General features: G+C 34.9%; 1 protein-coding gene across 1 annotated transcript in view; it reads right to left on the bottom strand.

Annotated features, from left to right (window-relative positions):
• Nucleotides 1-16275: 16275 nt before the first annotated feature.
• The window catches only part of LRRC40 (leucine rich repeat containing 40), a 42356-nt gene continuing 30878 nt past the window's right edge, over nt 16276-27753 (bottom strand). The window contains exons 11-15 of the mRNA XM_006205409.4: nt 26192-26299; nt 23439-23549; nt 21345-21422; nt 18742-18927; nt 16276-16453 (exon numbers count right to left, since the gene is read on the bottom strand). Of these exons, the coding sequence (XP_006205471.1) occupies nt 16348-16453; nt 18742-18927; nt 21345-21422; nt 23439-23549; nt 26192-26299 (589 nt within the window). The 3' untranslated portion in view covers nt 16276-16347. The remainder of the gene's footprint in view (nt 16454-18741; nt 18928-21344; nt 21423-23438; nt 23550-26191; nt 26300-27753) is intronic.

Here is a 27753-nt window from a genome sequence, read left to right as displayed (position 1 = left end):
AAAGTTAAAGGAATCATCCAATCTTTCTCTAGTTTTGAAAATATGTACTTTTTTTCTTAAAACCATCACTACTGCACAATTGTATTATTTATGCTACTTTCTTTCCTTCTTTAAAATACTAGGATGGGTCAGCAGCCTACAAATTGTCACATATATCTATACCTAGCATTAAATATCTTAGTTCAGTGACTTTTATTTTCATCTGCCAAGTCCCTATTTCCTCCATAGGAAAATAGTTACTGTCGCTGAGTTGCAGGTGTGGAAGGTATGTCATTCATAAATTCAAAACGCTGGGGGCCATTTTATCGAGTAAAATAACAAAAATACTAAATGCAATGTTTATAAGTACTTGTTGAGCATCAGCTACACCCCAGGCATTGCAAGGGCTATAACGTGGTCTTCTCTGCACAGAACCTCACAGTCAAGTGGGAAGATGAGAGAACTTCCAGATCAAAGGCCGTACGAGGCACTGTGGTGAGTCCCTTTGTCCCTGCCCTCAGCCCATATATTGCAAAAGGAAGCAGTGTCTTCACCTAGTCAGATATCTTTCGGGTTTGAGCGTGGTTGTTCCATTTGGAGGTACCAGTAAGTCTCCCGACTGGGTCCTGTGGCCTTTGGGAGGCCGTTATGAATGTTTCCCAAGGCTTAGGACAATGTTTGATGAGCTACAAGTGGCAAGAGTGAATGCCTTACCGGACAAGATAAATAGCAACTGGAACCCCTCGAGTCCGTGAGAGGGAATATTGCCAGTTTGTTCGTTCCAAAGAAGAGAGAGACCATTAGAAAAAAATGATGTCCCTCAACCTGGCGCAGCACTGCCTCCATGTGCCTCTGACGTGATGGCGGAAAGAGAAGGAAGTCAGTATTTTAAAAGGCTTGGTTCTCCCATGCTGAATGTCCCCAGAGGTGCCCTCCTATGACCACTGCTTCTTTTAGGCTATCAGGAAGCACGCGGGTCCATAGGATCCAATATTAGAAAGACCCACTCAGGAGTGCAGAGTGGAACATTCACTGAGCCGGCTGCATTTCATGGTTGTTCACTTCACTTCCTTCAGTGTGGTGAAGAGTGTTTTCACTGCGTGCTATTCAGCCCTTGCAAGTACTCTTCGCATGCGGTTGGATCACACATACTCATCCTATCACAGACATCCATTCTTCCGAGGAAAGTCTGGTTATCTGAACCTAGGAATCGCTTGTCTTTCTTCACCCAGTCTATGCATACTCAGTGTTTTAAACACCTGAAAGTCTTTACCTTTCACTGAGTACTGTCCTATCTCCCCCTTTACCCACAATGGTCCCTCTACTGGAATGTCTTCCTCTCCCCAGTCCTACTCGAGGTTATCAAAATTATATGCAGTCTTCAGGGTCCAGCTCAAACATCACCCCCATGAAGCTCTTCCTAATTTTAATTGGAAGAAATTTCTCTTCTTCATATTAATACCATCATATTACTTTTGTATGTTTTATATGACTTACCACATTCCGCTATAGGTCATAGCAGCTTGATATTTGTTCTTTCTCTCCTGTCATCTGTATGCCCCTTGAGAGGATCAGACAGTACTTAAAAGCAGCATCCTAGACAGAGGAGCTTCAAGAGGGCACATGGGGATTTACTTACTATGTATCCTTAGTGCCTGTCAGAAGCATAGTAGGTGCTCAATAAATATTTGTACAATGATTAAATGGATGACAGGCCTGGCACATAAACACAGTTAGTAAATGTTGAATTAAATAGGAAGTTCATGTTCAATTTGCATAATAACTTCAAACCCTGAAACTTTTACTTTCCCGGTTCATTCTTAACTTTTCTTCTTCTAAATTCTTCCTTTAAACCCATTCCTCTTCCCACCCTCAGCATTTCTCCTAAGATCTTTTAGTCTCTCGTGCTGTGTTTCAACACTTGCATTTAATTTCTCTTTTATGTGTCCTAAGGACCTTCACACTATACAAAAAGTTTAAGAAATGCCTTTTGTTCATTTAATTGGAGTATATCATATCTATCCTTTTGATTTGTTTGGGTTTTATTTCTCTTCTTGGAAGAAGTCATGCAGATAGATGCCAGAAATCTCTCAGAGAAATGAACGTGTAAGGTTGAACATACAGAGCTGTGGTTTTGGTCTTATAGGCACCTTACAGATAATTAAACCCAGTTCTCTCATTTTACTGGTGGCCCAAGACCTGGAGAGGTGAAGTGACTCTGCGAACTAAGGAGACAAAAGTACATGATTAGATGTGGTTTTAGGCCCCTTTTCAAAGTTCTTCTACCTGTACACTGTGACTTGGTAGATTAATTTGCCAAAGCTGTCTTTAAAATTTGCGATAGAAAAGGCAATCGTGAAGGGAGTTGTGATGGGGACGGGGCTAGGGAAAGGCTGCTGGGGAGAAGGAATCCCCAACCCTATTTTAGCTCTAAAATTTAATGTAATTACTGCCTTACGCTGCCTATTCTAGAATAAAGAAGTCTGTCCATAGGCCTTTGGCCATGTTTTGCATGACAGTATTTTTACACTGCATTTTGAATCATTTCATGGACAGATTTCACTATTTGCATCCCTGAAGTGAAAATGTCATCCATTCAGCCAGAATTCTCAGGCCATTGCAAAAGCTATAACATTAATGTGATTATTTACATAGATCACAGAAAATCTGGTTACCTTGGTAAAACCACATACCTTCTCCTGAACTTTTATAGCAGTCAGAATCTGCCCTGTTGATCTCAAAGTAGAAAGACTATTTATAATGCCATTGGCTCTATTAGATACTTCCCCTGTAGGGGAAAAAAAATGGAATCCAGCCCCTGGGGGAAAAAAAGAAATGTTTATGTGAGGAGAACACTAGGTTGGTAAGCTCCTAACCAGAGTTCTTTATTATCTCATAGGATCTTGCTTTCCTTGCAAGTAAAGCATTTCTTTCTTAGCTTTCTCTCAGCACTATTCCCCACATTTTTCTATTTGGGTTTCAAAGGAAATTGAATACAGAACTGAGTGAAATAGTCTCAAACATTAAATCCATTTTTCATTTATTATTTTGCTTCTACTAATAATGCTAATTACTCCATCTCCCTTTGCCTTTTAATTTCTTTGTATTAGGAGAATTTGCTAACAGTCTGCTTATGGCTTCTTTTCATGAAATTTTGTATCTAGAAGTTGTAAGTATACCTTGAAGGAAACTTCCATAATTTGCTTTGATAGAATGTGCCTCAAACTATCCAGAGGCCTACCTTTTGGTCTGAAAGCCCAATGTCTATATATTTACATGAGGAAAGGAATGCCAATTTCGGTTTGAATAAAAGTGAAGTGAAGATGAAAAATGAAATATTAATAGAGAGAATAGCATTATTTTAGAGTAAGTGGGTAAGAGTATTTTAGAATAGTGAGTAAGAGTAAGAAACAGGCTGGATGAAGGAGAGAAATTAAGTTATTAAAGGAGCAAGAATGAGAAAGGGAAACAAATGGAGATAAAAGGCTGATGTAAGGGAACAGAAACTGGATGATGGAGATCAGATCCAAATTCAGACACACCCTCCAGTCTCTGGGTGACCAGGACCCTCCATCAGACTGCCTCAGAATTCCCTTCCGCTCCCTCCCCTCTCTCCTGGCCAGAAGAGTGATCTTTCTGCTCTTCTTGGTTTCTGGAATCCCCGATACCCTTCCAGAATTGGAAGAAGGAATTCAAAGTGAAAAATAAGGCATATACTGGAAACTTATTTCATTTAATCGCTACTTATGACTAGAAACAATTTTTGTGATGTAGTGATTGTTCAGTCATGTAACTTCTCAGTAAAGGAAAAAAAAAATCACCAAAAGTTATAAAGAATATTAACAGAGTACTTTCCTGAAATAAAGGCCAATATCAAAGAATACAGCCATAGGTAGAATTTCTGCAGGGAAGTGAGAAAGATTATTATTGTTCTATTGTAAGACGGAAAAGGACCTTGAGAGGATCTGGCTCATCTATCTAGCTTCAGGGAAGAATTGATGTTTTTTTTAAACTCCTCCAAAGAAGAGGATACTACTTCCCTTAGCAACCCACCTTGATAAAGCAACAAATAATGTGTTTCATCCCAATAAGACTCTGTTTAAATTACTAGATTCAAATCTGACTTACATTGTCTTCCTGCATAGTTGAACTGATCCACTTTTTAGAAACACGTCTGCAGTTAGGAAGAGCTGCCACTAGATGGAGCCCTGAGATCTATATTATATCATCCGAGTCTTGGCAAATCTGTCTCGGATGATACACACTCTAGACAGCCCATTTTCATATCTGTAGTGCTGATAATAGCTGTTAATAAATCACTCTCAGTAAACTGCTGATAAAATTGTTAACACCCCTCCCATATTCTTTTGAGAGAATTAATTTGCTCTAAATTTTAACAATATAAAGAAAAAAATTAAGAGCTTTGAGCTTACTTTAAGCAGTTTCTGTATTTTTTGACTAAACCTCTGAACTTGTATCGACCACCCCGGGACCCAGACACACACACACACACACACACACACACAGAGAGAGAGAGAGAGAGAGAGAGAGGGAGAGAGAGACTTCACTCTTTTCTCTAAGCCTTGGGTTATTTAAAGTTTTGATGTTCGAATTGTTCAATTTAATTATTACATCTACCAGTTTAATAGTTACCTAACTTGCTTCTGTTTTCCAAATATTTTGTGCCTATCTGCCATTATTTTAACCACAGCTTCCTTCAGATATGCTTATTCCAAATATGTGGAAAGATATTTGTCATAAATTATTTAAAATATATAATAAGCCCTCGAAAACTTAAATATCAGGAATGAAGCGTGCCTAGCATAGGTTTGCTTATATGATTCTAAAATTAGTCCAGTCTGAATATGTGTGTATCTGTATATGGCTTTATTTCCAGCTAACACCTGGCAGTAAGGAGGTATCTTGTGTAAGCTCCTAATTATAAAGTGAATAAGGAATGTATTTCAAAATAAATCTCATAAAGTGATAATCAGATGCAAGAGGTTGTTTACACTCCCCAACCTCCCTAACTGATCTTTCAGTCAGAATGTCTCAATGTTGAAGGCCCAGAGCCTCGAACAACTCTGGTGACATGTGTCCTCAAGCTACTTTGGTTCCTAGCCATTTGGAACTTCAGGGCCTCTAGTGGTTAGATCGTAGTTTTAAACACCAAGTGTTTCTGTATACTTCTAAGCTAATTATATCCTCACTCTCACAGCCTAGCCAGCACCCTTGTTTGGGTCTCCACTTTGCTTATCCCATCAAAGGCTTACTTATTTGTGGGCTCATGGTGTTTCTCTGCCAACTGTTTAATCTTTGTTTCTTCTTTCCCAAGCAAAAGTAGAAAGAAAACATGGTGTTCTCTCCTGAAGTCTGTGTAAAACTACTTAAGCCCTCTGGTGCTTTCCTCCAAAGGAAACAGTTTCCTTCTAGCCATGTGATCACCAGTTACTAACCCAGTGTGTTCTTAGCAAATTCAAACTTCTTTGGAGGTTGGTGTTTTATAACTTCTCTATGACCTCAAGTCGGCCGATTTTAGATTTGCTTACTAAGTGTGCTTCCTCTGTTTTAAGAAAAGAAAAATATCTCCTAAACAGATTTAAATTGTACGCAACATGGGCGCACATTTTAAAGCAAATACAGGAGGTGTCCGCCATGGCTTCGTTCTTCTGAATACAGCTTTTGACCTTTTTGTTTGCCTTATTTTCTGTTTTATTTTCTTTTTCACTCCCTGTCCGTCTTCCGAAAGCTTTTCATGACAGGTTTGGATAGAGAATCTGGAACTAAATATTACAATGAAAATTAGGAAGAATTTGTATTGAGAATGATGAGGAAAGGTACTTGAAAGCTCTCTCTGTACTCCTATGGTGTTTTTGTTTTGTTTTGTTAATGCTAGTGGTACGGTATTACCTCTAGATGTTTGGGATCAACCACTACCTAAAGTTTTTTTTTTTTTTCCTTTTTTGTCATGTGGGGAGCAATCTCTAGGTCAGTGTTTTCTATTCAGCAGCCATCTTAGTTCCCCAAGTACTGACATACTGATCCCCCCGACCGCAGGGACTTGTGGCTTACTGCTTCCACTTGGGGCTTCGAGAGGACTTACCTGTTTTACCCACCTGTACCCCATTATGCAGAACAAACATAATCATTTTCTATCTGTGACAGTGATGTTAAGACATTGGGAAGCCCTGTTTTTAGGTAATGACAAATGGGAAAATCACTAAGGGGGCTTGGGGTGTGGGGCCCTAAGCAGCTGAGGAATCAGAAGAAGGCAGTGAGGAACTGTTGCGTAAAATGCCTGGATGCCTTTGAAACACTCCTTGCACACCTCCCCCCTCCCATCAGGATGCTGATTATCCAATAGTGTCACCTCCCTGCAAAATAAGTGAATGATGGACTCACTTACTTCTCTTGATGACCACTGAGCCAGAAATCATCTGTAAAAGAAAAGGTTGTTAGACAGTAGGCAAGTCTCATTCTCCTGATTTGATTTTCCCTCTGTTATTACACAAACTGCTCTTGACTCGTAACATGTATCTTTACTTTCTATCCTTCTGTTTGTTTTAAATTATCCGTCTTTGATAGCCAGTCTTTGGACATAATTTCCAGCCATACTTGTGGTGTCGTTCAACTTAGCACTAAGTATTTTGCACTCGATAGAATCACAGTGTTGTTGTTATCAAGACAGATTCCCCAGTAGGCCATTGGCAGTCTACTGTGTTCTTTATATAACCATCATTGTTGCTAGCAAACATTATAGATTTGTTTGTGACCATTTCTCAGAGAAATTCAAACTTAAGTATCCCTCTTCTCACACACACACAATATCAGGCTTTATTTATTTATTTTTTTTTGGTAGGTTTTCACATATTTCCCAACAATGATAATTACTATTCCTGTGACCTGGGACCTAGGTCATCATAAACTACTCAAAGGCAAAGGACTATCTCTCTCTCTTTTTTTCTTTTTAAACTTTGTATAAATATCTCCAGCGTGTTCACCTACACCCCCGCAACGATATATACTCACATTCATAATATTCATCCAGGCCTGCATGTAGGTTTGAGAGGTAGTTAAGTAATTCTCTCCTAGGTTTTCCCCTGAATCATCCTAAGATTTGTCTTCTAGCCAATGTGTTTATCCTTTAAGAAAAATTATCAGCGATTAAAATAATGTATCTTTTTCTTGCTGTACATTCAATTTAACAAACATGTTAATGAGCAAAGGATTTTGAGAACTGTGGAAGATATAAATATAAACAAGCCATGGTCCCTCCCCTCAAGAAACACAGTCTGATGGGGAGACAGATGCGACTGTGTAGGTAGGAAATACGCGGGGAGTACAGAGAATAGTGTACTATCACTTTCCCTCCCAGTGTAATAAAATGGCAAATGAAGCATAGCCTTTCAGCTTTATTCTTTTTCTAATGTGGATGAGGAATCTTTTTCTATTCCCTTAGAAAGTCAGGCTTCTGTCGCTCACACATGTTCTTTTTCAAAAAGAACAAAGTCTCAGGCAACAGTGAGAATGTAAATAGCTTCAGCATCGCCTTGAGTGAACCGCGTCCGGGGAGGATGGTCACTAGGCTAGCCACGTTCTCGCTTTCCTCTTTCATTTGGCTTTGTCCTTGCAAAAGGGTTGCCCCTTAGGGGGTCAAAGTCAGAAATCAGGGGCGGCTCCTCCACTTGGAGGGAGGGCACTGACGCCTGATAACAAAGGCCTACTGTTCCACTTGTAGAGAGCAACCTCAGGAAAGGAGAGAGCAGAGCAGCTAAGCTTTAGTGTCTCTTGAAATCTTTATTTAAAATAATTTGATTTAAACACCTTAAAACATGTACATGTAGACTTGCATATTCTAACTAGTACATGCAAGGAAAAGTTCGTACTTTTTACTACTCATAAACACTCTCCCCTTACGAAGATGCTTTGTGTTTAGGAACAGAACAGGACCCATTACTGTTCAGTAAGAAATGCAACATGAATAGTTCTAGAAGGTAGAAAACTAAGGAGTGCCTAGAACTATGCGGATGCAGACCAGGTCTCATGCATGCCATTCAGATGGACAGCTGAAATGCCTGTGTGGCCAATTCCCAGACTCTTCTCTAAGGGTTCTCCAGGGTTAACCGTTTCAGCTGCCCTGGCAACATCTCTTAAGCACTAAAAGACATAAGCCATCTAAAGTCTCACAATTTATTCTGAGGGAAGAATCTCCTCCAAGATTACACTGGCAAGAGAAGTAGGAGGTAGGGCTTTTAATCCAACAAAACCCCAGAGTTTTTGTGTGCTCTTTGAGGTTGAATTCAAGCATTTTAAAACTCAGGTTTGGATTAGCTGAGAAGTGAGACAGCAACTGTATAACAGAGAAGGGTTCGAAAGGTATGCGAGTTCAACTATGGTCTGGAAAATTAGCTGCCATTTGGTGATAAAATACTGGGTTTTACTTTGGAGCAGTTTAGTTGCCCAAGATGTCTTTGTGCATAAACTTAGAAAACGAATTTATTAAAACTATTTGCAATGAACTGTGCAGCATGCTTGCATTTGAAAATGAGAACATGCTTCTTAAATACGTAGTAAAAGGAATCCTGACCCTCAGATACCCCTTTGGACATATTGCTGATGATCAAGGCTGGAAGATATTGAAAAAAGCCTGGTATCTACATATAATCAGTGGTCAGTTAAAAAAAAGCCACCTTTTGTGTGTGTGTGCTATTAAATTGAACTATCTGTTTAATTATTTAACACTTCATCTCAATCCAGAAAGAACAGTTTTGGAGTGTAATGCCCTTGTTTCATTTTTCTTCTTTTTTTTTTTGACTAAAAACTATATATAATTAAGGTGTACAACATGATGGTTTGATATACAAATACACAGTGAAATGACTACTACAGTCAATCTAAGTAACATCTCATCTCTTCACATAGTTAACATTTTGTGTGTGGTAAGAGCGCCTGAAATCTATTCTTTTAGCAAATTTCCAGTATTCAATACAATACTGTTAAGTATGGTCATCATGCTGTCCATTAGCTCTCTACTTATTCATCATAAGCCTAACACACAGACATCATCATTCTACTTAAAAATAAGCTTTTTTGATTTTCAAATACTTACGGTAGTTGAAAGCAATAGGTGTCCTAATGCTGGCAATACTGGTTATTTGTGAACTATATGCTGAACCGTATGAGAAACTAGAGAAAACTATGTAAAAGATAAGTCTGTAACTCCTTAAGGTACATGATAGAGCAGGGAATCACTTACACGACCTCAAAAAACTTGAGAGGAGCAATCAAATTGTTTAAAAAATTTGAGGGAGTCAAATTTAAATTCTCAGTACATTATGAGTTGTTTTATAAGTTTTAAATTCTTGTCTGAAGAATGAACAGATGTTGTAGAGTTGCTAAATACAGTAGCATTAGGTGGTCCCTCAGCCTGGTGGAACTCACGTTTGTTCAAGGTATGATCTACCAGTGAGAGAATCAGCACAATTATCTCACAGAAAAAGCTGATCACTCTTTAGTTTAAGGCAGACCAGTCAGTCTTCCTCCAGGCGTCTCCTGCCTGATTTTAGAGACCACAACAGAAATGAAAAGAAGCCATCTCTTATTTATCATATGTCAAATTCAAAGGCATAACTGCTTATGAAGACCCTATTCTGTTTTATTTGTCTGTCCCAGGAAGAGATTTGCTTACCTGTCCTTAGTACAAAGGCAGTGCTCCATGTAGGTTTAAAGATTAGCTTACATCCGCCTATTCTAATGCATCCTACCCGCAGAAAGCAAGCATGGAAGCCTCAGGTCCCGAAACTCACTGAAGTACTGGTATGTTTTATCATTAGAGCACTGCACTCAAATTTCTGTTTATTATCACGTTTGTCTTCAAATTCTGCAAGTAGTAGAAAACCAGGCGTTTTATTGGATTTCAGAACTCCGTATGCACTCTTAGAGAAATAGAAACTTAATGGGCTTCTAGCATTTCAAGAACTCACTGCTGAGACTGTCGAAGGATTCAGTGAGAAATTCTAATAGAACCGCAAATCGTTAGTGAGAAATAAGCATTTCTAGTGAAATCTATGTCCAGTGTGCTTTAACACTGCACAAAGAGCATATTCTGTTCAGACCATTTGCAGTTAGAAGTACCTGAAGACAACTACAGTAATGGCTTGTCTCCTGCTTCTTGGGTAGTGTTTTTAGTTTTCGTGTGTTGAAAGGATGGGACAGGTGAGGGGTGTCACTACTACTTGAAAACTGGATCTCCAGCAAGGGTGAAATCTAGTCAACTTTGGGGTGACTTTTCCTCAACTCCTCAGGGCAATTACATTTAAACATGGGCCGAAGGCGTAGGTCACAGGAGTGAGGCATTACTCATAGGATTTCAGAAAATAGCTTTTTGGGAAGCAAAGAAACAAGATGGGTGCGGTCTCCCTGGGGCCTCTGAAAGTGCAATGTGTAGGTCTGCTTTCTCATATTAGGCTGAAACTCCAAGTCCTTGTTACAGATTGTCCTGGAATCCTAGTCTGGTTTGATCAGTTTATTATTAGCCCCAGAATGACAGAGGAGGGTGCACAGGAGGACTTGTATCAGGTAAAGTGAAATAATTGTTTTCTAAATGAAAAACTAATATAAATTCCAGGTTACTTACAATAGCTGTTTTGTTGAGGGGATGGGGACCACAGATACGAAAGTTGTGGGGGGTTTGGGGGTTTTTTTTTTGGTTTTTAATATTTGGAAGATGTTTCAAGCAATAACACATTAGGTGTGCAATACTCTTGTCAGGTAGTGTGTGCTGATTTTTGGAAAGGTGAGAACTGTTATGGCAGGATGCTTTCATTTATCAAGCCAAACATGGACAATACCCTTTGATCATACGGTTAATTTCACATTTGGGCTTCAGAATTTAACATCACCAGGGATGGACCTGGATTTTACAGTCCCCCTTATCAAGCTACAGCATGCTTACTGCTTTCTTCCTGCATTCCCCACACAGCCTCCAGGACCAGCCACAGACAAGTCCTTTTTCACTGGTCTGGCCACACAAGGAACATCCTGTTTCTTTAAATCTCAAGTGCTCAAATTGCCATGCAGAAACCAACTCCCTATCAATTTTCTCCACATTTAAGTCTCAGCTTCTTGTCGTATTTTCATTTTTCTGCAGTGGTTCCCATGGTAACAAGTCTGTTTGTTGGTAGAGAAAGTGTGACTCTGCTTTTAGCCTTCTGCACAATACAAAATCCTTCTAGCGATCCTCGGGCAAGTGTCAAATAAAAAGGCAGCAAGAGACTACGGGTTCCTAGGCTAATGCCTTTAATCCCTAAACCTACTGCATGCATTCCCCACCCTGTCCCCAGACAGGCCCAGGGACCCCAGAGAGGAAAGGCAGCATTCCAGGATACTGCCCAGAATCCCCTCACCTGTCCATACAAGTATTCAAAGGGCCTTACAAGCAAGTACAGATGCAAGGATTGAACCTTTTGGTTCAGATAGCTTCCTCTTCTAAGTGTCAGTGACCTAACTGACATAAAGGCATAGCTAATGCCAGTGCCATCTGGGGGCAGCATGGAGAAGCAACATGCACTCATTTTTCTATAAAATTTCCTGTCTGCATCTGAAATGTATAAAGCCCAGGGACTAAGCATGTCCTGGATCAAGCCTTAAATCAGTGTCTAATGATAATACATTGGGGACATTTAAACAGATTTTCTTCTAATAAGAGTTAAGTGGCACATGAGGGAAGGCCAAGGAGTCATCCCAGAAAACTGAGCTCCTGAAGAGGAAGAGATAACAAAGATAAGTGAAGAGGACGTTACAACTGGTGGCTGAATGTGAACAAGGGAGCTTCAGGAGGGACAATTCAGGGTTCAAGTATGGAAATCTAAGGAGATGATGTCAAATGAAAGCTAAGGGAATGGAGTGTAGAGAAGGGAGTTTTTAAGACTTAATTGTCCTCAGAAACAGAATGAGAATGGCTTCATGCAGGCTTTGGCCTAACTATTCATAAAATATTTTTCGCAGCAATGTTTCCTTTAAAAATAAATTATACACTGGGTTTTGAATTTTAGAATTCCTTTGTGGCTTGGCACTAAGTTATACGCCTAGCAACCCCACATCTCCTCCTATGTCCTCAATATTTAGCAAAAAGCAGGTACTGTTCATTAGAAACTAAGGAGTCCTCGTATTTGAATGTGCTTTTAACTTTTTTAAAGAAAAGTTAATGATTCAGGGGAATGAAAATAGATATTAGAAATTAAAATATGGGTATCTAAGCTATCGTTAAGAAAATTGTAAATGATTTCTTTTTTTGTTGGGTCTTATAAAATAGGTGATGCTTAAGCACGTTGAAGTTTTAAAGTTAGCAGATTATATTGTACAAAGGTATTTTTGGCCCTTTAAAAGTTATTTTCCTACATTAAGAAAAGTTTTCTTATATTAAAAGCTTTTTATTGTGACTCAGGTTTTATGTCTCTATATAGACACACAGAGGTGTTTTTCTTTGCATACCTGTTTTGCACAGGTAAAGTAATGAGGTTGAATAATGAGTGGTATGCAGGTCAACTGACCTTTATGATAGCTAGGTTAGGGAAAGCATTTGATGAATGGAAAAGAGAAATCACATTATATTTCTTTGTATCTTTCTATCCCTTTTCTCCACCTCTTATTTAGTCAGGAAATCTTATGTAATTTTTTAGTAAGTCCATAGGAAAACCAAGATGAAACTCTCAGGCAGATAGAACATAAAGCAGTTCTCATATTTGCTACGGTAATTTATTTTCAGAATGTAGTACTGAAATAAATTTTATTTTCAATACTTGCAGTCTTTCCACTCAGAGGACTCTTACTGGTCTTGTAAGTGGAAAAGGCATCTGTTCAGAACAGAAAGTAATGTTCTATGTTAAATTTTACTCTAGAAAATTTGTTTTAGCTTTGATGACACCTAGTGTCAATGGAATGCAATAAATGTTTAATACTGCTTTAGGATGTTTAGGTATTTCCCTTGAACATCCTCAATCCTGCTTTCCTTCTCAAAAATGCAAGCTTTAGTATTTTCTGTTGGAATGAAGAGAAAGATAATTGATAGACAGATAAACCAGATATTTTTATCTCTAGAGCCAATCAAGTTCCTCTTTGTACTCAGTATATAGAAAGGACTAAAGGAAGCTTATGGACAATGACATTGTCTTCATATGAAGGAGTAATTTTTGCCTGCTTGAAAATCAGAGGTAAAAAATCTACTGAACTCTGTAAATTTCAAAGACCATCACAAATAACCCTGCAAAAGTGAGGTTTGTAAGTATTGTAGTTTCATTTTCCCCCAATTTATAACCACCCAAGGGCCCCTCCCACCACCCAGATGTATATTAATCATAATATGAACTATGGTCTCTTTCTATTCAGAGAAATATTAAATTAACAACATCAATTCTAAACAATGATAGTGACATTTTTAATTGGTTTGTTAAGAATTAAAAGGATACTAGATACTATGTTTTTAGGATTTTTTTTTTAAGTAACCATGAAAATTCTTCCATTCCTAAACTAGTTGATAATTGATTTCTTTTGACCTCATTTATTTTGGGGTATAAACCTTTCATTACTGCATAATGAACCTCTATTTCCACCTATCTATATCAATATTTTTCCATATACTAAACATATATGCATGCACACACATTTTCCATTTTTCATTTGAGGTCATATAATTCAGTTAGTGAAATATTTCACTCTTCTGTAAGTTTAAAAAACAATTCCTAAGCAGTGATGCAACACTGGGCCACTATTTTAGTAAAATGAAGACAGTCTCTAAAACTCATTCTTTTTTGACATCTGACTTCACTACCATATGTGCAGCAAAACAGTGACATCTTAAGGCCAAGTGACTAGAGCTCCTTTAGCCAGAGAAAGAACTTGATTTGGGATCTGTTTTCAAAAAATTCCACTATATTATCAAGTAATTTTCAAGTTTACAATTTGCAGTTGGTATATCTTTATAAGTGCTTCTTTATTTATGACTTCTTTTGCAGTCTTTGTGAACATTTTAATGTGAACTAGAGTAAATACTAACATTTTACATAGGCATATTGTATATTAATGCATGCATTTCACTGCATAGTTTATTGACACTCCCCTTGTAAAGCTTTTATGGAAGACATAACAAGCCACAGCAGTATAGCAAAAGAGGCTTAATCTTTATAAATTGGGGCCTTTTCTGTCTCTTTGCTAGTCTAGGTGGCTGTATACAAATTTGGGTGGGAGGGGGCTGGAAACACCTCTTACCATTTAAGGTTTTCTACATGGGTGAACTCTAGCCAATTCAAAACAAATTGCTTACTTTAATAAAAAATTTTACCATTTTATAAAAAATTAAATCATGACATGTTTAATTGAAATGGCTGTATTGTAATTAATATTTTGAGATAATTGTGATTTTGAGCTTAAATTATACATAAAAATTGTCATTTTTGTATGTGTTAAAACCTACTGTATCACAATTAACAGTACTTTTTAGTTGAACTACATATTGATGTAAATAAAACTGAATGAAGACATATTTATTACTTTATTAACATAGATTGTGAATGTACTTAATGGTTTTTTTTGCAGTATGAGACCATGACAACCTTGAAAGCTGCTTCATTTTATGTGCAAAGAAGTCCTATGAATCTATATTTTACATTTACTGAATCAGTGAAATTAATTACTTTGTCAGTTAATTTGCAAATGCAAGCTGTATCCTCCAGTTTTATTTTACGTATTGACACTAATCAGTAAAGGTTACAATGTGATTAGAATGCATTTTGAAGATGCTTTCTGTACAGATACAAAATACAGGGACTAAAATAACGCTGTGCAGTGTATAGCAGAGCCATTTTTCGGCTTTGGTGTACTCAACTTTTTCAGTATTTAAAAAAGTGTTTTGAATAACATAAAAGTCTCTTTATTGTATAAATAATAAAATGTCACCTTATTGTGATGTGTCTTTTCATTTAACATCAAAGCAGATTTCTTAGGCAGACACAGAGTTGCTATGTGGTTTCTTTTAAACCAAAAACACAAATATTGTAATCAATATTTGAAAAATGTAACTTTTTAATGAACATGTAGTATTTATCTTCATTAGTAATGATTTTTATTATGATATGAGCATGCTTCAATCATCTAAAAGCTATCCATTTATCTGTCTACCTAACTACCTATCCACCCATCTATTTATATAAACCAATACACATTCTATTAATTGGCTACTTAATAGAATCACATGGTATGTTTTACAATGACTGATCAGTCTACTCCTGATATTTTTGGTATAAATACAAATGTTTATATTTGATTTTTATTAAATCAAGTTCACCTATAACAAATTCCCTTTTAGAAAATTATTGAATGACTACAAATTTAGTCATTAAGATTACAAACAAATTTAAAAATTAAGGCCCTAGAAATTAAAAAAAAATGCACAAGATTGGATTAGAACACATCAAACAAGTAGATTATACAAATACTTGCTTAGTAAGTATTTAAACAAAGCACTTTTCAAGATTTCTGTGCAGTATATGCTATTAGTTATTTTCTGTTGCTGTTATCTGTAGAATTTCAATACTTATTTTGAAAGAACAAAAGGTATTTTTAAAATGCTCACTCACACTCTGAGGGAAAAACAGATCCAATTTCTTTAAATTTTTTGAATCTAGAAGTACTAGTTTATTGTACAGAAACTTAATACTAAGACTTCTTAAAAAAAAAAACCTGTTAAGTTTTAAATTCAAAGTTGTGATAGCAATTACAACACTTTCACTCTTTTCCCCACCAATAACTGTATCTTCTGTAGCATTTCTAAGGCATTAGAAACTCTCACAAAATGATTTCATAAAACATGGAAAAACTGCTAGAAAAACATTTTGACTATATTAAAACAAAAACAAAACAGTAAATATTAATTTAAAACTTATCCTGAGAACAACCGCATCACAAAAGCCCTATTATGGGTAATGAAAAGTCTTAAATGCCAAACAACAGTATTAAATAAAATTCACTTCAATTCTACATCCAATAAAAAGGTAGAAATTGGATCATCATATCGTCAGTTGGTCATAATATATATAACACAAACAAAAATGAGGAAAAAAATTCTACAAAAATGCTCTGTCATTATAAAAATCTTAAACTATGACAAATAAAAATTCACTTTTGAAGAAACTGTTTGCTATATTATAAGGGAATGAAAATGAGTAGGACAAATCTCATGCAAAACATTCAGAACAAATGCATGAACACTGTATGTCGTTACACCATTCTAAATGTACACAATACCTTAGAAAAATGTTATCAATTTAATAATTCTAAAAATTAACATGACCAACATTATATAACAACTTCATTTTAAGTAGGAATTCGGTCTCGCAAATATTCCAGAATAGCAGCTGTTCCTTTCATTAATATGGCTGCTCGAGGAACACGGAATGGATTTCCATCTAGTAGTAATGTTCTGAACAAAAGAGAGAAATTAAGAATTTTAACATTTTCCGTTAGGGAGGCTTTTCTTCTAATTTCATTCTCTATTTTATAAATAAAATTTGTATATTTTGTAAAATTTGTCCCTTTTCAAGTCAAAGCATTTAAACAGTTGGAATTGTAACTACAAACAATAACCGAAACAACATTACATCGAATACTTATCATGTGAAAGATACTGTTTTAAGCAATTCACATTCACTGACTCTCTTAATCATCTTAACAACCCTATGATATAAGCACCATTAATATTCCTATTTTATAGATAAAGAAACACAAGTTCAGGAAGGTTAAGTACAACTTGTCTGAGATCACATAGCTATTAAATAGAAGAGGTCTGTCTGAACCATCATTTTACCCATCATCTTCTCAGTCTATGACCATATACTAAATGGCTGATTTATGTTTACGTAAGTGTTAGAATAAGCATACTGACAAATACTCACACCAAAGGCTATCATATAGCCAACACAGCCTCCTCCACACGGGAAATGTCAGCATGGACGTCTGCCCTCTCCCTCCTGTCCTTGACCATATACACATATAAAATCTATTTAAATATTCTGAAATAAGGTTCAGTTTAAGATTTAAGGGCTGGCTGATTTGTTTCTTTATACAATTTATGAAATATCTTAAATTGTAAGATAGAGGCTTTTATATTAATTTTCAATATCTAAAGTGTTTAAACAAAAGTCAAAGGAGTCAGAACATATTATACAGTAGATCTAAATTATATCTTCAAATATTTCTATATGCCTTGGGAATTCTTTTAAAGAATGATTTTCTTAATTTATAGAAAAAGAAATTAATTACAGTCACTCCTCATTATTCACAGACTCCAAATTTGCTAATTTGCCTACTCACTAAAACTTATTTGGAACCACCAAATTGACACATATGGCACTTTGAAGGTCACTTTGGGGCATGCAAAGAGCAGCAAAAAATCTTGAGTCACTTGCCAGGCACATTCCCAGCTGAGGTCAAATAAGGCAATGCTTTGCCTTTATAGCTCTCATGCTCTATAAACCAGTGTCCTTTCCATGGTTTACTTAGAGTGACTTTTTTTCTATTTTTGTATTTTTTATTGGTACAAATTTCACTGTTTAATATAGTCCACAAGCATAATGCTGAAGTGTTGTCTAGTTTTCCCAAACAAAGGAAGGATGTCATGTACCTTATAGAGAAAACATTAGATAAGCTTCATTCAGACAAATCATAGTGCCATTTTGGCCACAGCTCAGTGTTAATGAATCAACAATATTAAATGAGCTGTCATAATACAGAAACACACACAACACAAAGTTATGCGTTGATTGGTTGATGACAATGTGACCAGAAGCTTGAAAGAGCCTAACTCTGTACTTCTCCTAGGGAGTAATGGTTCAGTATTTGCTAATCTAGTGTTCACGGAGACTTTAGAGAATACAACTACTGCACAGAACAAGAATCAATTCACCTGTTTCCTACAGTTCAATAATACAAGGTACTAGAGCAGATGCCAGTGCTGCTCTGGTGAAGTAAAATATGCTAAACCATAACACGCAGTTTTCAGTAATTAAATTATTCTGACACATTCTGTTTAACTACTGGCTTCCTGTTCACATCTCAAAGTTACTTAACTTTATATTCACTTAACAAGCACTTACTGGGTGCTTACTATGTTCTAGGCACTGGGATAACTCTTTTTTAAAGAAGGACAAAGAAATAGTATAAATGAGTCCAAATAAACCAGGTTGGGAAATAAGAGGAGGGACTAACTCTGCCTCGAGTGTAGGGAAGGTTTTCAGAGGTGATAATTAAGTTGATGACTGATAAAAGCAGGGTGAAGGCATTTGAGGCTGAGGTAACAGCAGAGTAAGGAAGACCACCATGCCAGGAGTGAATTAAATTGTGGTAGTCTGTAATCAGATTTTGAAAAACTCCATATGCACAGCTAATGCATTCATATTCCCCTGACATTTTTATGCAATAGAGGTTCAGGTTATACACATACACAGTGATGAGAAAAGTATCACTAGAAACAACCAGTTGCTGTATTTACACATATATTATACTATATAAATAAAACTAAATATATATTTGGTAAAACTTGAAAAATGGAATTGGAATTCTGAGTTTTGTTACCTGTTATTTTTAACAAGACATTAAATTTTTTACTTCAACTTGCCCACTAGAGTACCTCAACAAAAACAGAAACAAAATAAAAAATAATGCTCGAACAAATCAAATAAATGGGAAAACTTAAAAGAATGCTGTAGTTACCTTAGGTTGACACAATTACCAAGCTCTGGTGGAATTTGTAGGAGATCATTGTTTTGAAGGTCCAATGTGATCAGATTTTCCATTGTCTTCATTTTCTGAGGGTCCACAGATCCAACCTGATTGTTACTAATCAAAATTGTTTCAAGTGTGGAAATTCGATACAGAACTTCAGGTAGTGTTTTGAATCTATTAAAATGTGAACAGAACACCTAAATATACTAGAATCAGAGGCAAAAATCATTCTTTCAAATTGATGATCCTAAGTTTGATACCATGAGGTAGTTTTCTTAATGTAAGTTATTTTATATTTGGTATAAGGTCTGTATTCAAATTTTCCAGAAAAAATTAAAAAATGGACTTAATTTTGGAAACCTTGAAATATACATTAAATGGACAGACCTGTAACAGTTTTTATTTAGTGTAAAAAGATCAAGCAAAATTTGGAGTAAATTCTCCTTTTTTTTTTTTTTTCCTTCTATTCAGGAGACAAGGAAATCCTCCTGAGATGCTCTTCTTCCTTAGGTATTCTTCCTCAGTTTACTTTTGCTTCTTATGAAACAGAATCATTGACAATATCTTAAATAAAAACTAGAGATTATACTTTGCTTTGACTTAAGCTTCCAAAATAAGTGCATTGTTTGGTTCCTGAAAAAATGACACAACTTGCATAGGATGCTGACTTCCTTATCCAAAGCAAAACTGAAGATGCCACAAGTGAGATGGGAAGGCTGATACTCAGTAATTAACACAAAATCCTGGAGGATCTCTTGGGGGACAGAGGTTGGCATGGTTTTAGTATGAGGCTAACTGCAGCACCAACTAGAAAAGACAAGGATGGGCTGAAGGAGAGTTTTACAGCTGTGGCCTTTTCACTTCCCCATACTACCTTCCTTTGCTGCCTTAATGTTGAAAAAAAGCAATGATGAAGGGTAAACTCAAGGCAGACTCATAGACATAGAATACAAACTTGTGGTTGCCAAGGGAGAGGCGGATGGGAAGGGACAGACTGGGAGTTCAAAATTTGTAGATACTGACGGGCATATGCAGAATAGATAGACAAGATTATACTGTATACCACAGGGAAATATATACAAGATCTTGCGGTAGCTCACAGTGAAAAAAAAAATGTGACAATGAATATATGTATGTTCATGTATAACTGAAAAATTGTGCTCTACACTGAAATTTGATACAACATTGAAAAATGACTATAACTCAATAAAAAATGTTAAAAAAAAAAGGCAGCTCTGAAAAACCAGGAGTACAGATGAACCAAACCACCGCTAAGTAGTCCCTCCTCTGCTCCCACAATCCATAAGCAAGGTAATTAAAAAAGATGTTGCTCGCCAATTAAAAGAAACTGGGGTTAGCTTTTGCCACCCACCAGAGACACTACTTAACAATGCAATCGATAGTTCAATAGAAAATTCAATAGAGAGCTGATAATTCAATTCACAAGTACAAATTAGGAGAGATTTGAGAAGTACACATATTTTTAAATAATAACAATAATGGTATAACCTACACATGAGAAAACACAAATAACAGCAGACAGAACAATAGCTTAAATAGGTAGTATTTAACATCACTGTGCCACAGAGTCCTCATCCGTCAATAAGGAATAACAACAGTACTAAATTTATGTACTTCTTATAAGGATTGAGTGACTGTATATGAAGACCCTAGGACAGTATCTGTAATATGATAAATGTCACCTATTAACATTTATATTAAATTGTTAGCAGAATCAACTTACATCATAAGCAGCAATATGATATAGTTGTTAAGGGCCCAACTTCTGGGGTCAAACCACCTGGGTTGAAGTCCCAGTCACCTAAGTGAACCTTAGGTGAGTCACTTAATTCCTAATCCTTGATCTTTAAATGGACATAATAACAGAATCTACCATGTAGGGCTTTTGTGAGGATTAAATGAGGTAATACATGAAACATACTTAGTCCAGGGTCAACAGATGATAAATATTAATAATATTAGCTATTCTTAATTTTTAGTAGTATCTATATAGTGTTTCCAGAATAAAATCTAAATTTCATCAGGCATAAAAAGCTCTTAAAGGGCTGGCTACTGCTTAAATGCCCAACTTCATTTGTTACTTCTCCTCTTCTACTTCCTCACTTTATGGTCCGAGCCATACTGAACTTATTGAAGGGTTCCAAATGCACCATTTCCTCACATCCTTGTTTAGTACATGCTAGTGTGTCTGGCAATGTCTACTTCTCAAATTTCAGTTTCAAACCTACCTCTTCTACCTTCAACTAATCTAGGAAACACCTGTGTCGATGCACTGTGCTTCCACTTCAGCAATTATAATTACTTATTTGTATGTTGTCTTCCTACTAGGCTTCAGGGTTCTTAAAATGGTTAAAAGGAACAAAAACAATCTCTTAGATATTAGTTTTGAAAATTCTAAGAAAGCAACATCACTTTCAAGTAGAACTAAGAGAAAATAAACCTGGATATTTAAATAAAGTAAAAACATAGGGCCTTTTTGGTTTTTTGGCTCTTTAGCTGTATTTGCTAGTAACACCTACACATTTTCTATTGAATAAATGATATTCAGATTTGTCTGTTCTGTTTCTTACCTATTAAAGGAAAGATTAATTGTTTGTAGTCTTATCAATGATTCCATTTCTTCAGGCAAAGAATTTAAAAAATTATTCCTAAATTAGAAAGAAAAAGATGAAAGTATGAACAAAGAAGAAAGATTTACAAAGAATGAAAATTTGTACTTTAATTTATAATTAAAGTGTTAATCAGATAAAAAATTATATGGCTCAGTCTGTCAATTCTTGATATCATTAAGGCTGTGTCTTGAGGATTCCGAGTCAGTCAAGTTGCCTCAGTATTTGATTAGTATGCCAAATCTTAATACCAACATGCAACCAACTGATAATGCAGTCAACTCTTAAATGATAGATTTAACAGGGTAAACACTACTGATCCCTTATCTCTTTTAAGTTGAGAACAACATTTCCAACAGTCAAAGCCCTTTAGATCACATTATTTGATGCCTCAAATATTTGGTAAGTATTTGACTAATATATATATATCTCACATATAGATATGGAATTCTACTCCAAGAAGAACTGAAAAATTATATGAAAACAATGAAACAGGAAAGTAAAGAGATTCTATACAGTTGGAAACTTGGAGCTTTCTACTACATAGGCATTAAGTAAGTCCATTTCTACTGTAAGTTTAGAATGTCAATTTGCACAATGCGTAGGTTTTTTAGATCGTACAATGAAACAGGGAAGTAATATCATTTATTGTTGGAAGAACCTGCGAACGATGTTAGAAGAAAGGTTAAGAAGAAGGAAGGAGCATTCTGAGGCCGTATAACTACAAATAACAGAAAATGTTTGTGAGAAAATTATATCCAACTAGATAGCTATCTATCACAATTGAATACTTCTCTCTAACCTATTTCTCTGCATTCAGAAGTCAAGTCTAGCATATGAATCATACTTTCTATGGCATGTTCTTTTTTCTCTTCTCTGTACTTTTCCCCTGTAATGGTCTTTATTAATTTGTGCTGAATAACCCATGCTGGTTTCTTCTATCCTTTGCCTAGAGTCTTATACCTTCTGATATCACACATAAAATTGTATTTTAGTGACTTAATTTGAAGCTTTCAGGTATAGCTATAGATAATATGTGTGTATAGATACACACACACACACACACACACACACACACACACACACACACACAAGAGAATGAGATGAAAAGAAATAAAGAGAGTGTCAATGGGGGCATGAATTCATTCTCACTGCTCCATTAATACTGAAGTAAAATGTGGCTTTAAACTGTCTTGTCACTGTAATTGCTCCTGGAAAATAGAAGTATTTCCACATTTAGTAGGAGCAGAGTAGTAGTATCTTTGCTTTAATCCTGTAAGACTTTTGTCTCTATAGGAAGAATAAATCCTCAAACAGATATGACTTAGCTTATTGTAAAGTGACTAATGTTTGAGCAGAGGAAGAGCAGCTATACTTTAAATAAACCAAAAACACACCTAGTAAAAATTATGAGCAGTAGGAAGCCCAGGTAATAGAGATGTATTTTACAAATCAAGTTTTAAAGCCCAAGCAAACAAATGACTATCTAACCCTGAGACACCTATTATACACTCAAAGAACTGTGACACTTCTGATTCTGTCACTTTAGCTTAGGACATATTTAAATTAAACTTCCTATTACCTCTGCAGAGCCTTAAATAGTTTCTTTCTTTTTGTTGCCACTCGTAGTGCTCTTTTTCTTTACTTCTTGCTAATATAATATTTTAAAAACAAACAGGTTCTTTTTAAGAGAAGCCATACTAACTGCGGTGTCAACATAGGGTTTTGATAGTTTTATGCTAAAAAGGAAAGAAACAATGTGAAGCAAATACTTACCATTTAGTATTTTTAATTCTGCTTAAGCATGAATCTAAACAATGTGCTAATGCTTTCTAATACTTTAAATTATTGTCTTATCATAAAACTTGTAAATTGCCTACAAATGACATGTTTAAAATACTCCCCTAAACGCTTAATTTTAGATATCCCTTAATATATTATTAACTAACTAAAGACCAATTTCTTTTCTTAGAAAGTCACGAGGAATATGGCAAAAGTTAGGTAAAACTCAAAGATAAGTTATAGTTCAAAAAGTTAAGCAATCATATATAATACCTGAGATCTAAAAAAGTCAATTTCTGAAGCATACATAGTTCCAAGGATATAAAGGAAAGCTTATTAAAGCTGAGATTGACATCAGAAACCATTTCCTTCAGTTCCACAATCCTGAAACAAAAATAATTTTTAAATGTTAACACTTGAATTCACTGTTGGAACTTCAAAACTACAAGCTGACCACGGAGGAAAAAAATCTTACATTATTTTTGATAATTAAGATCTTCAGTAACATTTACTTTTCTCACAAAAATTTCAATCAACTTGCATGCATAACTGATAAAAATATTTTTTAAAATAGCTGTAATATTATCTGTTCAAGAATTTCTATTTGACCTTAAATGTATTCTTAATTTAAGAAACCATTCACTTTATATTTAAACCAATTATGGGCACAAAAAAAAAAAATCAAACCCAGCAATGTTTGTAACATATTCTGTTAATGACATGAATCCATAAAATACATTGTTAGACATGTATTCTATTACATAGTAGTTTTCCCTTTAGCTTCATGATATAATACCATCTGTATCTAGTACTTCAAAATGTTTTTAAAATGTATGTCAGCATTTAAAAAGTATAGTATTTGTTATCCAAATTATCATTACACTTAATCATGTTTGCAGGAAAACATTAATTCCTACATTTGGTAAGTGTTACTACTAAGCAACTTAAACCAAAGATTTAAAGAGGAAGAAGTAAATATTTCTAAGTAGGCCTAATCACGCTTAATAGTTTGAAAGTATGATATTAATTTAACTATAAGAACAACAAACATCATATATGATTTGCCAAAAAATGAAAGTTAAACTATAAATCATTTTTGTCTATCATATTAGGAAAGAAAAAAAAAAAAGAACATCAAATGCTATGCTAAAGAAGATACAGTGAAAAATACAATGACTTTAGATATGTAACTGATAAAACTTTTTTGGAAAGTTTTTGGGTATATGTATTGAGAGCCATACTCTGATTCAATAATTCTTTTGAAAATCTGGCCTAAAGAAACAATATTTTGTTTTATCTACTGTCATAATCAAGCTTATGGTAATAAAGATAAATTAGATTTTAAAAGTATCATTTACAAGGTAGGAAAATGCTTATGACAAATCTAGTCAAGGTACAAATTGTATGTGTAATTCTAAATGGGTGGTAGCTTGAAATAAAATATGCCAGGAAGCTAACAGAATAAATCAGTGATGACACTAAATGATCTGTCCCTTCATTTAGTCCAATATTTTATAAATAAGTATTATTTTTGCAATCATTATGTAATATGGTGAAAAATGTGACTTGTGAAATAAAAATTTAAGAAAGAGGGAAAGTAGTTCAAAAATTCTCTGCAGCAGGTATGTCTTTACTATCTCTCTTCATGGTCATTCTGAATTACTAAAAACATGAAGAAATAACTGTGGCAACAGAAAAGCTTATTGTTTTGCATAAGAATAACCAGACTGTGGCGTAAAATGAGAAATTAAGTAAAAACATAATATCTTTTAACTCCATCCATCTTCATCCCCAATCAGCCTCTTTGATTCAGGATTCTCAAGGCAAACATATTCTATCAGAGAGCAAATCTAAATGCTCAACTATTCTATCAAATATCTTGACTCCCTTTAAACAAGAGAGAAAGGAAAGATGGACTAGATCTCCTTTTGCAGTGTAACCTCTTAAAGTTATCATCTTTCAAGACCTACATTCCCCAAACTATGTCCTGTAAAACAGAAAGCAAATAATAGTTTGTCTGACTTTTTAAAAATTTAAAACATCTAAGAAGAATTTTTGGAAGTCAGATGAAAGCCATTCTATTTTTCCAATACATCATCTTTTTTTTTTTTTAAGTACTAAAGTTCTTACTAAGTGCTAGGCTTATGTGTTAATGTTTTATGCGGATTATGTCATTTAATTTAATTCTGGTAAATAGATCCACTTTTATCTCTACTTCCCAGTTGAGGAAACTAAGAACAGCTAGTTAACCAGTCCAAAGCCACAAAGCTCGTAGATCAGGAGTACAGATACAAGCAATTGACTCTATTGCCCAAGTTCTTTACCATTACTCTTCCTGTCTCTCATACTATTGTTTTAAATGCAAGGTTACCTGTCAGGTTTCTTTGGATATATAGTTAACTGCAAGATAACAATCATTTCTAAAAGTTCAACACTATACTAAATTAATTTTCTCTCATAACCTAAAGATTTTGCTATAGTTAACATCCAGGAAGATGTATTAACAGTACAGAGTACAATGCAAACAACCTCTAATATCTATAAATAAAGAATCCTTTTCTGGGAGGAAAATATTAACAGAGTTTAGTCAACTCTACTTTTACTATCAGTGGAGAAATTCAGTGGTTTGGCAATTTGTTAATATAAAGCCCCAAATTCCTGCTAATCTACATGGACTTGGCTTTAGATTGTCTCTTAAAACTTTTCCTCTGATATCTCATTATATAGGAAAAAGTAATTTAATACTTTTAATAATTCTAATACCTATTTTCTAAGTTTAAAATATAAAAGAAAAAGAAAATTGTAAAAAACTTACATACCTCTCAGAACAAATGTTAACAAGTGTCTCAGGGAATAATACTTTAAGCCAATTTTGTTGAATCCCTCAAATATTAACAATGCAAAAAATTTTACATATACTTTCTAATTAAAAAACTATAAAAAAATAATTATTTTACAACTAAAATGCAAGCACACCTGAGAATGAGTCACAACTCAATAAAAATGTCATTGTGAACAGTTCTTACCTTTTGGGAATTTCACATAACTGATTCTTACTGAAGTTAACAGAAGTGATAATATTGCTTTTTACTGCATCAAACACTTCATCAGGAATCAAAGTTGTTTGTTTATCACTAAACAAAAAGTGGTTTAAAAATACATCATTCTTAGCAGTCTGGAAAGATATAATTATGCTTTTCATTTTCAAATGCCTTTAAAGATTTCATAAGGAGCTTTTTCAAAGGTAGTAGATTAAAAAGTTCTGTAGAGAATGCCACAAAAAACTGCCAACCCACAAAGTGTTAACTGTTAGGAATTCAAACAACATACTGTGTCACAACACGTTGTGTCACACCTTCTGGGAGGTCATATATTCAATGTGAATAAAGACAGAGATATCTTCAGAGCCTAAGATGTCTAGAAGTCATACAGTAAATGAACAGTAAGTAGATTCCTCTACTTCAGAGTAGAACTGTATCTTTAATTTAAAAAAGGATTCTTGTACTTTTCTTACAAATTTCTAACAGGGGTGATCTGTCAACTTTCTTTGGGTATACAGTTAACTACAAGATAATTTATAAAAGTTCAACACTATACTAAACCAGTTTCCTCATAACCTAAACCAATTTCTCTCTCCTTTAGCATGCAACAAGGTACATGAGGTCATGGCTGTGGACTAAACTGTTCCTGGTCCTACCATTAATAAGCTTTGTAGTTTACCTTTCCTGAACCTCATTTCTATGAAATTAGAATCTAAAGAGTTATCCATTATGATTTATGACAGATCTTTAGCAAATATAAACATAAATAAATTTCATTTTCCCTTTCAGTAAGATTTTCAGTAAAATAGAATCTTAAAGGAAGGTAAAGTAGAACACTAATATTTGCAGATTTAACAATTTGATGTTATAATTAGCTCTTATATTTATGTTCTTTTTCTTTTTTTTGTGATTTTTAATGCCTAACATATTATCTATTTAAAAGAATCCTCAATGGAATGCCAAATGAATGACTGCATGAACGAGAAAACAATATTGCATGTAATGTGCAGTATGAGAGAAACGTGTAAGAAAAGCACTGTAATACATTAAGATAAATGTCTAAATTTCACAGTTAGTATGCCTTCTACTTCTGTCTTCTGGTCCCATTTTCCACTGTGCAGATGGAGCACTTTTATCTTTTCAATCAGGAATGTTCAAGTCATGGGGAAGTGATTTATTCCAATCAAACTTTAAAGATTAATGCTATTTTTAAGACTTTAGTTGAAGGCATTTATCCTTTAAGATTGGGAATTAATTTATACTTTAAATAAGATACTCCAATCTAGTCACTACCTGACTTGAGTCTGTATTGTTCTGCATTTTCATTATAATATCCAAACATGACCCAATTACTGCAAGAGCTTTGACAGTATTGGCTATTTTTATCATTGTTGCCTTAGATAGTTCTGAAGAATACTTGACAACCACTTCCAATCTCTGCATAGGTATCTTCTTTCTCTAATCAAACACACGCCCATAATACATAAAAATTATTAGACTTTTGTCTCAATTTATATACCAACATTATAATTGTTTCAGGCTTAATG

Source organism: Vicugna pacos, chromosome 13 (genome assembly GCF_048564905.1).
Source record: "Vicugna pacos chromosome 13, VicPac4, whole genome shotgun sequence".
NCBI classification, from domain to species: domain Eukaryota; kingdom Metazoa; phylum Chordata; class Mammalia; order Artiodactyla; family Camelidae; genus Vicugna; species Vicugna pacos.
This window is presented reverse-complemented; position numbering and strand designations above follow the sequence as displayed.